The sequence below is a fragment of the Geotrypetes seraphini genome, chromosome 3 (assembly GCF_902459505.1).
Source record: "Geotrypetes seraphini chromosome 3, aGeoSer1.1, whole genome shotgun sequence".
Taxonomy (NCBI): Eukaryota; Metazoa; Chordata; class Amphibia; order Gymnophiona; family Dermophiidae; genus Geotrypetes; species Geotrypetes seraphini.
The window spans coordinates 320,953,307-320,969,097 of record NC_047086.1 but is presented as its reverse complement, the minus strand read 5'-3'; the positions used below and the strand labels follow the sequence as shown (position 1 = coordinate 320,969,097).

General features: G+C 44.5%; 1 protein-coding gene across 6 annotated transcripts in view; it reads right to left on the bottom strand.

Moving 5' to 3' along the window:
* Positions 1-15,791, bottom strand: part of ABHD12 (abhydrolase domain containing 12, lysophospholipase) — a 214,640-nt gene that overhangs the window by 15,050 nt on the left and 183,799 nt on the right. For all 6 annotated transcript variants that reach the window (XM_033936457.1, XM_033936454.1, XM_033936455.1 and 3 more), the window contains 2 exons: positions 9,196-9,275; positions 4,555-4,637 (listed from right to left, as the gene is read on the bottom strand). In XM_033936457.1, the coding sequence (XP_033792348.1) occupies positions 4,555-4,637; positions 9,196-9,275 (163 nt within the window). The remainder of the gene's footprint in view (positions 1-4,554; positions 4,638-9,195; positions 9,276-15,791) is intronic.

Genomic DNA, 15,791 nt, shown 5'->3' with positions numbered 1-15,791 from the left:
ACTTTTTCTGACAACAAAAATGCACCCACCTGCAAAGGAAAGCTATTCTACTTCCTAGTATATCTACACTGAAAATACTGCAATCCAAACCACCCTATGTCCACTAAGTCTGTATCTATAAGTCTGCATGTTATGTTTATACTGTAAATGCTGTAAAGTTTGTAAATGCTGTGAACATTTGTCCTACCCATACTATGAATGTACTCCTGTAACCCATTCTGGGCTCCTTTGGGAGGATGGGCTAAACAAATGACTAAATAAATAAATAAATCACGTCGACATCCGCGCATGTGCAGAGGCCCTCCAGATGGGCCTTGAGACGCCAGTAGGGGGTGCCAGCAGGGAAGAAGGCCGGAGACAAGGAGAGGCACTAGTGCCAGCTGATTGCCTACAGCAGTGTTTCTCATCTACTTCAAGCTAAGTACCCCCTAAGTCTAACAAATATCAACTGAGTACCCCAACCACAGACCTCCCTAGGCCCACACAAGCTCTGCCCCAGATCCCATCCCCTTTACTAATTGGAATACAATTTTTTTCATTCATTTTTCATATACATACAATATTACACAGCAGATATGAATTCTCAAAACTGACATTTCAATCACTAAATTGAAAATAAAATCATTTTACCTACCGGCAATCCCCTGGAGGCTGCTGTAATTAGCTTTAAAAGGTGAGACTGGGAGGTCAGGAGGGAAGCTGGAGGACGCTAAAGAGAAGGGGGAAACATGCAGGCCTTTGGCGAATTGGGAAACGCCGGCATTGTACCGCATAGGGAAGTCAGCTGGCAGGCGCCTCACTTCCTCCTCAGTGTGCCGTGGCACACTTGGAATCCCAGGAGGCACACAGTTTGAGATACATTGTGCTAGAGGGTAATAGAGGACAGCGGTTTACCAACTAGGGGACTTGGGAGATGGCAATGGTCCCTGAGTGCTGCTCAAGGGAAATGGTAGAGGAAGAGTTGGAAGGCCAAAATACAAAACCAAACCAAAAACTTCACAAAAGTTTGTAATGTGGTGCAAGCTGGGGGAAGGGGACAACCAAGATTATAAAACACCATCCCGAAGAGCTAGAGTCCTATGGTAAAGGAAGAACTCTTCGTACCAGTGTACTTGAGAAGCCAGAAGTTAACAATGCTGCTTTATACTAATATTTTGGCTTCCATGAACTTTCATTCAGACTCTTATTCACTAAAGTTGGTCATTCCTTCACCTGTGAGCTAGATGTGCGATCTTATATAAAACGCTAAAAATACTCAAACTCTCATTTACTAAAGATAGCAACAGCAGTTATGTCCACAGCTCAAGACATCTTTTTCCATAATGAAATTACCACACTAAAATCTACATTGCTACTTGCTCATTCAACTCAATTCTAGCAATTAAACTCTCAATACACAACCATTCCAGTTAGCACTTTATCCAAATTTAATCTTCCTTATATTTTGGATTTAAAGAGCGCCATCCTCGTCAATTGGATTAGTCCCAAACAACTAGAAAATGGCTATTCTATGTCCAGCACTAAAAAATCCAACCTTGCCCAAAACAGATACCCTGTTTCTCCGAAAATAAGACCCATCCCTAAAATAAGTCCTAGTGTGATTTTTAAAGATGCTCTTAATATAAGCCCTACCCCCAAAATAAGCCCTAGTTAACATCGACCCCCCAAGCCCCCTCCCCACCGAATGTCCCCGACACTCCCTGACTCCATCCCTGACACTAGTGCTGCCTGATTTGCTGAAAAAAATCGGACTCGTCGATTCAGCAACCCCCACCTCTTCTGCTTTAGGAGGCCTTGGAGCAGAGGTATGTCAGTCTCAAGGTGGGAGGATCGGTGGGGTTCTGCTGCACAAGGGGATGGGTGAGAGGGGAGGAATGATGCTGCACATATTACTGTTCTGTTCTCTCTGGCTCAGGTTACATAAATGTTTAAAATATCCATTCATTTCAAGGCAAGCAGGTACTAACAGTTAAAAGATGCAAGTATCTATGGCAGTGTTTTCCAACTTCTTCACGCTAAGTACCTCTTAAGTCGAACAACTGAGCATCCCCAAGCTCCAAGCAATCGAGATTTTGAAAGGGAGATGGCCCAAGAAATTATTTAAAAAATAGAAATGATACTTCAAGGTGTAAGGCCCTTCCAGTTGCAATGTGCATAGCTAAGCTGTTGAACTTGGAATGGAGGAGTAGCCTGATAACCTGAGGTTCAACTCCCAGCTCAACTGCAGCTCCTTGTGACTCTAGGCAAGCCAGTTAACTCTCCATCGCCCCAAGTACAAAATAAGTATCTTTGTATATAATGTATAAATGGCTTTGATCATAAACACAGAGGTAGTTTATCAAATCCTATGCCCATTTCTCAGATTCTGATCTGTCAAGGCTGGATGGGAATTTGTAATTTTATTTCATTTGATCGGTGCCAACTGTCGGTTCTAACGGTCTTAATGGCAATGGGCCCTTACCTTTGGCTGCAGGGAAGATCGTGGGCTGCAGTGAGGTGTGGTGGAGGGGGGCGTTGCTCCCTGTGATCAGTTTGCTGGGAGGATGGCGCATCAGAGGGAGCTTGAAGACTGCGCTTCTGGAGGACAGCCCTTGAAGTTGGCTGGCGGGAAGTTAGAGGGCCCTGCAGTGATCGGTGACATCGCACGGCCACAGATCCCGACGCATCGGCCCTGCTGCTGTTCCTCCTCTGGCAACGATTTGGCAGCTGTCGGCAATTGGTGGGGAATGGCCCAGTGGTGATGTCTGCTCATCGGGGTGGAGGATGCTGAGCTGGGATGGACTGGAGCTGCAAATTGGTGGAAAGGAGATGCTGTTGGCTGATGTTTGATGCCAGGCAAAGATTGACTCTAGGGTTGTAGTTGTCTTCCTGGTCATCTGCTGCCATCGGTTGCCTCGGTCCGGGGCCCTTCTTGCCAGTGTTGGGTGTGATGTACTGCTACCCTGTAGTTAAAGACCTCATCTGTCTTGCTTTGGACTGCTTTAGGACTTTGAGTCTTTTTGATTTACTTTAATTTTATTCTTTTTACATCTTCTTTTTTCTTTTCTTTTTTAAATTTGAATTATACCCTTTCCTCACCATTTTTGGAAATTTGTTATATCTTTAATTTTTTATTAATTGTTTACTAGATTATGAGCCTTTGGGACAGATAGGGAAGTTCTAAGTACCTAATTTTATTTTATTGTAACCCGTTCTGGGCTTCTGGGGAGGACGGGCTATAAAAATGAATAAATAAATAAATTTCTATTGTGTTTCTCTGAAAATCAGATCTACCCCGAAAATAAGCCCTAGAATGATTTTTAAAGATGCTCCTAATATAAGCCCTAAACAAAAAACAAAAGGAATTGATCCCAAATAATATAAACCCTACCACAAAAATAAGCCCTAGTTAATATTGGTCCCCCAAAAACAGCCCGACACTCCCCGACTCCTTCCCTGACACTAGTGCTGCCCGATTCGCTAATCATCTCTCCCTTCCTCCCCTCCACCCCAATTCTTCTTTTTTCCTTTCTCTCCCCCCACCCATGTGCAGCATCTGTCCTCGCCTCACCCATTCCCTTGTGCAGCAGCTCTGAGGCCTCCAAAAACAGCGGCAGCGCTCTGAACAGGCTGCTTCACAGCCTTCCCTCTGCAACGTCTTTATAGCCCTCCATCCCATCCCTCTGTGTAGCTGAACTCCACCGACCATCCCACCGTGAACCTGACACACCTCCACTCTGAAGCCTCCAAAACAGCGGTGGTGGCAACGCACTGAACAGGCTGCTTTGCGGCCTTCCCCGCCGAGGCCTTCCCTCTGTTGTGTCACTGATGATGTCAAAGGATGATAAGCAAGGGCCCACTATCTCAGTACAATTATTCAGCTTAATTTTATTTTCATTCACATCATAAAAGTAGTAAGACCAAACTCGTGTAATTATGAGGATTATAGCATTTGCTAAAAAACAGAAATGCTTTACAATCCTCAGGCCTATTTCTCCATCAAATCACAGAGCACAACAAAAACAAAAGACATATTGTAGAAACAGATGACCCGTCAAAAGCGCGACTGATACTGGCACAGGGACAAATGTGCGCCGCTGCCTGACGCCATTATTACCATTCCTGTTAGCGCTGAGGGGGGAAACCCCCATTACACTGACAAATACTCGCACTCACATTGAGGGTGTGTGTGTGGGGAACACCCCCCAATATACCAAAAAAGTCCCACTCTTCTCCTGAACACCAGCTCTTCTGCTCTGACGGGTGGTGTGGGGAGGAACCCCCCTCAACTTGAGCACGAGTATTTCTCAGTGAACCCCCCCTCACAGTGCTAATGCGAATGGTAATAATGGCTTCAGGCGGCGGTGTGCATTTGTCCCTGCACGCAATTGTCAGTGCGGCTTTGTCAAAGCGCTTTGGTATTGCGTTCAAACATCGGTGTACCATAGAAACGTGCTGTTAGCTATTAACAGAAGAAATGGAGGCACAGCCTTGTAAAAGTAAGTTTGCTACTAAAGCCGTGTTACGGTACACAGCAGTGCAGTTCAAGATGAAAGCAACACAGAAATGACTTACTTATCATCACTTGCAAAGTTGATTCCATTTGCAGAGATCGGGTCCAGAAAGAACCAGTCAAAGCCAGGGAAATACCTATAAATCTGAAAATAGATAGGAAATGAATTACCTAAAAAAATGTGAAAATAATGCACCAATCAGCCAAATAAGCTACTTAATATAAATTACTAGAGCCTGAGGTAAATTAAGCCAGGAAATGAAACATTGCACTGTATACCGTCTATACCACCACCACCACCACCACCCTGCCTTGCCTCAAGTATTCAATTACCTACTTTGGTAGAAGGTTCAGAAAGACCAGATTCATTTTTTAATATCCAACTTGCTTCAAGGAAGTTCATTTCTTTTAAGTTTAACCATATGCTACTCATGGCTACAATGCCCAGTGCTACCATTTTTTTCTCCATCCAGGTACCAAAACCTTCTCAGAATCATTCCTTCTTAAACTTATTGAACAATGCATGTATAGAAAAATAAGTATCTTAAGCAAGTACAGTACAGAACTCATTAAAAAAATAAACAAACCTTCAACTATGACTTATATGTTTCACGTATATTAGGCCTTTAGCTCATCCTGCCCATTGGGCTTGCCTTTTGAGCGGCTTACAATCTAATTATGGAGTAAGGGGAGAGATGCGATGAGAAATTGGGGATTGACAGACATGATAGCAAGGGGTAAAGGGGGGGCGTAGAACTATAATTCCAGTATAGGATAGTGGGAAAGGGAAACACAAAAGGGCAGCTTAAAATGTATGCAGAGCTCATGTCCAAGATCTTAGAGAAGTATTAGCAGGAAAAGGAAAAAAAAAAAAAATCACGAGGAGCATTAAGATGACAAAGTCAAACCACTACAAAAAAAAAACCCTCACCAACAATTTTTATAAGGTTATAGTGATGACAATTCTTTCTCTCCCCCCCTGCCCCCTCCCCAAAATCTCTTCCTAGATAAATAGAGCAAAAAAAACAGCAAACAAATGTTTACTTCGGCCATACTGGATAACAGATTAAAAAAGTGAAAATCCATAAAGTCAATGTATTTTCCATTTCTTTCAAATTGACATCCTCCTTCAAACTCTTCCACCCTCCCTTCCTCTCCTCCATGGGCAAACAACTAAACTACTGATTTGCACCTTCAACAAACGTTTATAGCAATGATTATTAGCTCACGATTAAGCTATGCACTTTATGAGCCCAATGATGTGGAGGTGGTGCTTTCCTGCACCACCTTAATAAGACTTAAATTTTTGAGCCCTAGCAGGAGGGCATGGCCCTGACCTGAAAAGACAGTAAGGGAAAATCAAGGAGACCTGGAGTAGGTGAAGAAAAATAAAAAAATCAAAGACTCTGTCAGTGATAGGGACCCTGCCAGTAATAGCTGTGATAGGGATTGATAAGAGGAGAGACATTTGAAGCATTACAGCCTGCGGGATAGGGAATGCATCTTTGTAAGGGATCAGAGATTGCTTAGAAAACCTTTTGAGCATGAACTAGTAGGCCTGAAAGGGACCAAGGCCCAGATTCACTAAAGATAGCGACTCAATACCCTGTTGGCTGATTCTCTGGTCGATTTTTAAACAGCGATTGATTCACTATCAAGTTTGAATGCAAATGATTTGCACGGAGGTACAAATCATTTGCATGCAAACTCACTGACTCAATCGCTCAGTTACAGCAGTGACAGGAGAAGCAGCCAGGGCTTCTGCTTTTTTTTTTATGGGACAGATGTTCTGCGCGACTTAAACGTGCACCATCTGTCCCATTAAAAAAAGCTGACAATCGCCAACCCCCCTCCCCCCCGAGTAGAGAGGGATTCCCACTCCCTCTTGCCACGACTACTGCCGGCCCACCCGATTTCCCAAAAAAACCAGCAGGAGGGATGCCCACTCACTCCTGCTGTCACCCCACCCCCGCACCAAAATGGCAGGAGGGATGCCCAGTCCCTCCTGCCACCGCAATGCCCACGCCTCTCCCCTCTCTGGTGTCCATACCTTGCATTGGGAGCAAGAGGAACTACAAACACCTCCTGCTCTGCTATCCCCCTGGACCTTAGGCCCCTCCCCGATGCATCATGTGATACACAAGGAGGGGTCTAGTGCCCTGATTGGCTCGTGCTCCTCTCTTGGAAGGCATTTTTGTATGGCCACAAATAAGAGAATTGTTGAGAGACAGGCACTTTGATGAATTCTTGCAAGGACGTGAGAAAAGTGCATGGATAGCATTGAAGAATGTAATCGAGAATTTTTTAGGAAATAGGAAGGCACCAGACTGTTTACTGTTCTTTGTAATATTTGAAATAGTCAATAAACAGATTGAACTTTAAAAAAAAAAAAAAAAAGGAAGGTATAAGACTATGTCCAAATGGTGGAGACGATGCTTAAAGCATTCTGTGATCTCAAATGCAACATGTCACTAAAAATTCATTTCTCCACTCACATCTGGATTTTTCCCCTGATAATCTTGGTACTGTTAGTAATGAGCACGGGGAAAAGTTTCACCAGGACTTTGCTACAATGGAGACATGATATCAGGGCAGATGGAATTCATTAATAGGACATTTATAGGAACTCTTAAATCGGCACAATGCATTACATTACATTCTCATGCATAATCTCTCTCATCTGTTGTCTCTCAGTGCAACAGCTCTCTCTCCCCCTGACCCCCATCCAAAAATGCTCCCTCTCTTCCTCCCTCCTGTTGTCCAGCCTTTCCTTCTCCAGTTTAGCCCCTAATTTTTTTCGCAGAGGGTTAAGGTTGGCAAGGCAGAAAGAAGTGGGCATTCCTCTTGCACTACTAACCAGCACCTTGCCACGGGGAAGAGGGGGCAAGGTGCTGGTTAGTAGTGGAGGGCTATCATCGGTGGGGGGGGGGGTTTCTTTTTTTCTAATGGGGCAGATATTGTGAAATCACTTTTTTTAGTGCATTGGGAAGCCATGTTAGAGCATCAATCGCTCTAATAGTTTACATGGCATTTCAATATTAATGAGCTTATTTGCATTGGCAGATCGGGCAATGAGCAATCATGCATAAAACCATGTGGTGAGCTGTTTTCAGCATCAGTTCAGTAAAAGCAATTATCACTAAAGCTGTTAAAACAGGTTTAGTGACGATCGCTGGCTTTAGTGCATCTGGGCCTCAGTGGGTTTGCCTTCTTTATGAATAACCAATATATAAGACTCATTAAACCTCCCCCCCCCCAAAAAAAAAAATCCCCTGAGTTTTGATTCCCCTAGCACCACTTGGAAACACAAACACTGGAGCCAGAGCCTCTTATGCCTTATAAGATTCAATCCCAAACTCATCCAATGCAAACCCTTCTACTGCCTTCAACTGTTGAATCACTTTAGAATTTCCAATCTTCCCAGTTTTAATACACTTCCCCCTCCATAATCGCGAATTCTGTATCTACGGATTTGCTTATTTGTGGTTTTAAAACAAACAAAAAAAAATTTCATTTTTCAGGAATTTAAACCTTGTAAGCCTTACCTGGTGGTCTAGCAGGTTTTTGGGGCAGGAGTGATCTTCCCATGCTCCTGCCCCATGCAGATCGCTCACAGGAAATGGCTCGAGAGACTACTGGAGTTCAAGGCAGCCATTTCCTGTGAGCGATCTGCACGGGGCAGGAGCATGGGAAGATCATTCCTGCCTGAAAACCAGCTAGACCACCAGGTAAGGCTTAAGGGGGGGCTTTCAGGGCTTAAGATAGCCGGGGGAAGCGGGGTTTAGGGGCAGAACCGGTCCGAATATTATTCGCGGTTTTTTAATATTCGTGGGCCGGCTCTGTCCCTAACCCCCACGGAATACGGAGGGAGAAGTGTACATCCGTCCTCTCTTTCAACAGCTTTCGTAATCTTATCTTTATTAAACAAATGACATCCACACCCACTTATCACTCCCTGGATGTATCAAATTCTTGAAGATAATCCTTAAGAGCATTTGCTATCTCCCTTGGAGACTCTGGCATTTCCTACTTTTACTTTACTAGAAATAAGCAGAACTGTAATTAAATAAGACACAGCTCCTGTTTGACAGGACAAACATGACAGATTAGTGAGTTACATTTATTATGGGAATGATAAAACATAGGTACTGAACAGGTGAATAAGAAGTTAAGAGTTAAGAAGCTTAAATCTGAATAGGGCCAGAGATGGAGCGTAAGAGTCTAGAGTTGGTGGAGAAGAAAGGTAGAGTTCCCAATGAATTACCTGATGAACAGAGTTCCCAGGGAGGGTGAAGGGCAATATATTAGAAGTTTGCCACCTCCAAAAATGGATTCATCACACAGCATGCTCAAAATTAACACAACACTCATTTCAACTAAACTGACAAGTTGCCCAGACTCTGTAGAACCAGTGTTCTGTTTTACCAGAAGCTCCTGTTTTTTTTGTCTTTTGCAATGACATAGAAGAACTATCAACAATTTTTATATTTTGCAAGAGATGTAAAAACAGAATATAGCATTTACTATATAATCCCTTGAAAACCTGAAAACAACTGCCATAGATTGTTAATTTAGCCACAGGAATTCTGTATTGGTTTCATTTGGATAGAAGCCATGATGGATTTCCTTTGGCTGGTTGCAATTAAGCTGCAGGTAATGCCGGTAAGCGTTTTCAGTGCTCACTATATGTTTTAAGTATTTACCACAGAAAACGGATGACTTTTTGCCTCTTCACGTATATTGGTAAAGGGTGATTCCAGTATTAAAGCATCTGGAGGAGTTTCTGGAAATAGAAAAATAAAGAATATTTGGTTGACACTATGGCCTCAGACTAAGTATCACATAAGTGAGAGGTAGCCTAAATTATCAAAAAAAAGAAAGCAAGCAATTTGCATATAACTTATGGCCTCTTTTACAAAGCTGCGCAGCAACAGCCCCAAAGCCCTGCAAATCTCTATGGGCTTCGGGGCCGTTAGCGCAGCGCAGTCGCTAGTACGGCTTTGTAAAAGAGGCCATTAGTTTACAGTATACCATCCAGCCTTCCAAAAATCAAGAACAGACAAAATAAATAAGAATGGAGCTTGTCTGCATTGACAAATCAATCCCAAAGACCTGCTCCTAGTCCTTTGTATTCTATCTTTGCACATGCACACCTACCATTCAAAAAGGAAGAAATTGTATTAAGTTAGATTTAATATGGTTTACACAGTCAACCAGAATTCATTAATAACCTTCTTATTCCCTATAGTTCCTCTAAGATTCTCAGATCTTCTTCTAAAAATCTGTTATTTGTTCCATCTTTGAAGATTATCAACACAATGAGGTCCACTATTTTCTCCGTCAGCGCTCCATCTCTTTGGAATAATATTCCAGTCCACTTACGTGAAGAATCAACTCTTCACCATTTTAAGACAAATTTTAAAACATTTCTTTTTCTTGATGCATTTGAGACCTAAATGCCCTTTTTAGAGCTACATAGTTTTATTCCCTCCCTTATTGTTCTTTCCCTATATGTTCTCTCTTTTACTTGATAAATTGTAGTTCTACCCTTCTTTCCCTTTTTTTGGTTCCTGTTTGTTATGCATTGTTTTTAAATGTTTTTAAAAATGATATTTAACGGATGTATAGTTACCCCATACATGTTTTTAACGTAATGTTCACCACCTAGAAAACCGATTGGGCAGTTTATAAAATTATTAAATAAACTTGAAACTAATCAGTTCATGGGAACTTCCTAAAAATTTTTTTTATATAAGGAGTTCACCTGGGTATATCCTCAGCACATGAGTGCAGAAAGCACCCTACAAGGTTTTACCCACAAAAATCACCTTCTGTCACCCCGTGAACCTTTTAAGTGCAAAAGTGCCTCTTTTTTTTTAAATAAATTTTTCAATCATTACATTACAAACTACAATCAATTCCAGCATTCCAGCCACCATGGGAATCCAGGAGGAGATCACGGACGGCGTGCAGAGGGAGGAGGATCCAGGACGATGGACAGAGGTCTCCGTGCAGACCGAGTCCATCCCTCGGCATTACACCACAGTCTCCACGCAGACGGAGGAGGCCGCTCAGCTGGATGGGGCCCTCATGCAGGAACTGTGGAGCCTCAGGGAGGAGGTGGAACGCCTGAGGAGCATCCGCGAGGATGAAGTCTACATCGATGGAGTCGTTCAGGAGTTGTCTCAAGTCACAAACATGCCCACAACAAGTCCATTCTCGAGACGCCCAAATCATCAGCTTTGAAACCGACATTTGGGATACAGGCAATGGCCAGCGACAATGACACCTGGCAGCTGGTGACCTCTTCCACAAGCAAAGGCAAACCAAGGAGATCCCCCCCCCTTTTTCAATCTCTTCATCCTCTTCTTTTTCTCCCCAACAGGCCAACCCTGTTCCTCGTCCTGAGGAACAGATTCCAGATTCTCCAAGAAGAAGCTGCCGACGACAAACAAGAACAGACCCAACACGAAGAACAGGAGCAGACCCAACAAGCAGCTCCATCTGATGACCGACTCCCCCCCCCCCCCCCCAACGAAAGAAGCGCAGAGTAATAGTCATTGGGGACTCCATGCTGAGGGGCACTCAGGGACCAATCTGTAGACCGGATACACTCTCGAGAGAGGTTTGCTGTCTACCTGGAGCCAAGATACGGGACGTCACCACCAACCTGGGTAAACTACTCACACCTCATGACCATTTTCCTATGCTTCTTATCCACATAGGTACGAACGACACTGCAAGGAACACCCAGGAGACCATCGCCAGAGACTTCGGAGCCTTGGGTGTGAGGCTGAAACAGACGGGTGCGCAGGTGGTCTTCTCTTCAATCCTCCCAGTCAGAGGCAAGGGAAGAGCCAGAGATGAATGTATCCTAAGAACCAACGAATGGCTACAAGGATGGTGTCGGGATATGAACTTTGGATTCCTGAATCATGGAGAGGCGTTACAAGGACTTCTGGGACCAGATGGACTCCACTTGACCAGCAGAGGTAAGAACATCTTTGGACACCGACTTGCCCGCCTACTTCGTAGGGCTTTAAACTAGGTAAGTTGGGGGAGGGTACCTACTCATGTACTGGTGCGGAAAGGAACTATCCTGATGGGATGAGTCGACACTCTGCTTCCAAGGTAAGGGCACACATAGCAAACAGTTCTCTAGGAGCCACACAGACTCAGGTGGAAAAAGCCTTACAGCGACCTAGCAAACACAATGTGTGGAGTGCCATGTATATTAATGCTCACAGTTTAGGCAATAAAATTCTAGAGCTGGAAACTGAAATAAGGGATGCCAACCTAGACGTGGTGGCAATAACTGAAACATGGTTTACGGACTCACATGGGTGGGATATGACTATACCGGGGTACAATCTACTTCGTCGTGACAGAGAGGGCAGGTTAGGTGGTGGGGTAGCACTATACATTAAAGAAGACATCAAAACCACCAGGATCACAGATGTCAAATACACTGGGGAGTCCCTCTGGGTTAACCTGGCAAGAGGTGGCAATAAATGCCTGTATCTTGGTGTGGTATACAGACCCCCAAGACAAATGGAAGACATGGACACGGAATTAATTGAGGACATAGAGAATATCACTCTACGGGGCGACACTGTACTGCTTGGGGACTTCAACATGCCTGATGCAGACTGGAACACATTTTCAGCAACCACCAGTAGCAGCAAGAGGCTTTTGGCCTCCATAAATGGTGCACAACTAAAACAGATGGTAACGGAGCCCACTAGGACCCAGGCTATCTTTGACCTGGTACTCACCAACGGGGAAAGTGTCTCAGAGGTCTTGGTAGGAGATACGCTAGCCTCCAGCGACCATAACATGGTATGGTTCAACCTTAGGAAAGGATTCCCTAAATCAATCACAAAAACAAAGGTACTTAATTTCCGGGGCACCGACTTCACACGCATGGGAGATTTTGTCCATCAGACGCTGCAGGACCAATGTGGAAGCTATGTGGTCGTACCTGAAATCATCCATACACGAAGCTACTAATCGCTACATAAAATTGGTAGACAAACGACAAAGAAACAATAAACCCCAATGGTTCACTGAGGAGATCTCGCACCTCATTAAGGAAAAGAAAACAGCATTTCTTTCCTACAAACGTACGCAGAGAAGGGAAACTAAAGTAGAATATAAGACCAGGTCTGCAGCGGTCAAAACAGCAGTTAGGGAGGCCAAACTTCGAGTGGAAGAAACTTTGGCAAAAAACATTAAAAAAGGGGACAAATCTTTCTTCAGATATATTAGTGATAGGAAAAGGAACACAGACGGCATAGTACGCCTTAGAAGACCGGACGGAAACTACGCAGTGGCGGATTCTGAAAAAGCCGAAATACTAAATGAATATTTTTGCTCAGTCTTCACCTGTGAGGCTCCGGGACACGGACCACAGTTGAAGACAAAACAAATTGCGGAAGACCCGTTTCAGAATTTTGGGTTCACACCTGAAGACGTCTACAGCGAGCTGACAAGGCTCAAGGAGAACAAGTCCATGGGACCGGACAATTTACACCCAAGAGTGCTTAGAGAATTGAGAGATGTTCTGGCGGAACCGTTGGCCGTGCTCTTCAATCTCTCACTAAGCACGGGGAAAGTTCCGTTGGACTGGAAAACAGCCAACGTCATTCCTCTGCATAAAAAGGGTTGCAAGGCTGAGGCTGCGAACTATAGACCGGTGAGTCTCACTTCAATAGAAACATAGAAAGATGACGGCAGAAAAGGGCTATAGCCCATCAAGTCTGCCCACTCTACTGACCCACCCCATTAAGTCTGAGTACTAATGACCTAGTTCCTTAACTCGACCCTCGTAAGGATCCTACTAGGGCATCCCATTTATTCTTAAAGTCAATAACGCTGGTGGCCTTGATCACCTGCTCTGGAAGCTTGTTCCAGTGATCTACAACCCTTTCTGTGAAGAAATACTTCCTTATGTCACTATCGAATTTCCCTCCTCTGAGTTTGAACGGATGCCCCCTTGTGACCGAGGGTCCCTTGAGAAAGAAGATGTCTTCTTCCACCTCGACACGTCCCGTGATGTATTTAAATGTCTCAATCATGTCCCCCCTCTCCCTGCGCTCCTCTAGAGTGTAGAGCTGCAATTTGTTTAGTCTTTCTTCGTACGAGAGACCCTTGAGCCCCGAGATCATCCTAGTGGCCCTCCGTTGAACCGACTCAACTCTAAGCACGTCTTTACGGTAATGTGGCCTCCAGAATTGCACACAGTACTCCAGATGAGGTCTCACCATGGTTCTGTACAGTGGAATTATGACTTCAGATTTGCGGCTAACGAAGCTTCTATTGATACATCCCATAAGTTGCCTTGCTTTGGATGAGGCCTTCTCTACCTGTTTGGCGGCCTTCATGTCTGCACTGATGATTACTCCCAAGTCTCTTTCTTCTGAAGTCCTAGCTAGTGTTTCTCCATTTAAGGTGTAAGGTTTGCATGGATTTCTGCTACCGAGATGCATAACCTTACATTTCTTAGCGTTGAAGCCCAGCTGCCATGTCGAGGACCAGTTTTCCAACGTAAGCAGATCCTGCGTCATACTATCCTGCAGATTGCTTTCACTTACTATATTACATAGTTTGGCGTCATCAGCGAATAGAGTTACTTTACCCTGAAGCCCTTGGGTCAAGTCCCTTATGAATATGTTAAAAAGGAGTGGACCCAGGACCGAGCCCTGTGGCACTCCGCTGGTCACCTCCGATGTCTCAGAGAGGGTGCCGTTGACCACCACCCTCTGACGTCTTCCACTCAGCCAATCATTGACCCATGCAATTAGTGTCTCACCTAACCCCATCGATTTCATCTTGTTTAATAGTCTACGGTGTGGGACGCTGTCGAAAGCCTTACTGAAATCCAAGTACACTATGTCCAGAGACTCTCCCGAGTCCAGCTTTCCTGTTACCCAATCAAAGAAGCTGATAAGATTGGATTGGCATGACCTACCCCTAGTGAATCCATGTTGACTAGGATCCCTTAGATTCCCCTCATCCAAAATCGTGTCTAATTTACATTTAAGTAGTGTTTCCATGAGTTTACACACTATTGATGTGAGACTCACTGGTCTGTAATTTGCAGCCTCCGCTCTGCAACCCTTTTTGTGCAGAGGAACGACGTTAGCTGTTTTCCAGTCCAGGGGGACTCTCCCCGTACTTAGGGAGAGATTGAAGAGCATGGTTAACGGTTCCGCCAGGACATCGCACAGCTCCCTGAGCACTCGTGGGTGCAATTTGTCTGGTCCCATGGCTTTGCTCACCTTGAGTCTTGACAGTTCGCTGTAAACATCAGCTGGTGAGAACCCAAAATTCTGAAATGGGTCTTCCTTGCTTGGCTTTGCTTCCAGCTGTGGCCCGTGTCCAGGTGCCTCGCAGGTAAAGACTGAGCAGAAGTAATCGTTCAGTAGTTTGGCTTTTTCGGAATCTGTTTCCACATAAATCCCATCTGGTGTTCTAAGGCGTACTATCCCGTTTGTGTTCTTCTGCCTGTCACTAATATACCTGAAGAAGGATTTGTCCCCTTTCTTAATGTTCTTTGCTAGAGTTTCTTCCACTTGAAGTTTGGCCTTCCTGACTGCTGTTTTGACCGCTGCAGACCTTGTCTTGTATTCAATGTTAGCTTCTTTCTCCCCGGTGCGTTTGTATGAAAGAAATGCTCTTTTCTTGTCCTTGACTAGGTGTGAGACCTCATCAGTGAACCAACGGGGTTTCTTCTTTCTTTGTTGTTTATTTACCGATTTTATGTAGCGGATAGTTGCTTCGTGTAGTGTCCTTTTCAGTGTTAACCACATAGCTTCCACATCATCCGTTGTTTCTTGAGCCTGTAGCGTCTGATGGACGAAATCACCCATGCTTGCGAAGTCAGTGCCCCGGAAATTGAGTACCTTCATTTTTGTTTGTGATCTAGGGAAGCGTGTAAACTCATGGAAACACTAATTAAGCATAAATTAGATACGGTCTTGAATGAGGGGAATCTCCGGGACCCCAGTCAACATGGATTCACCAAGGGTAGGTCCTGCCAGTCCAATCTTATCAGCTTCTTTGACTGGGTAACAAGAAGGCTGGACTCGGGAGAGTCCTTAGACATCGTATACCTTGACTTCAGCAAGGCTTTTGACAGCGTCCCACACCGCAGACTGCTGAACAAGATGGAATCGATGGGGTTAGGAGTAACACTAACTGCATGGGTTAAAGATTGGCTAAGTGGCAGACTTCAGAGGGTGATGGTTAACGGTACCCTCTCCAAAACGTCGGAAGTGACCAACGGAGTGCCGCAGGG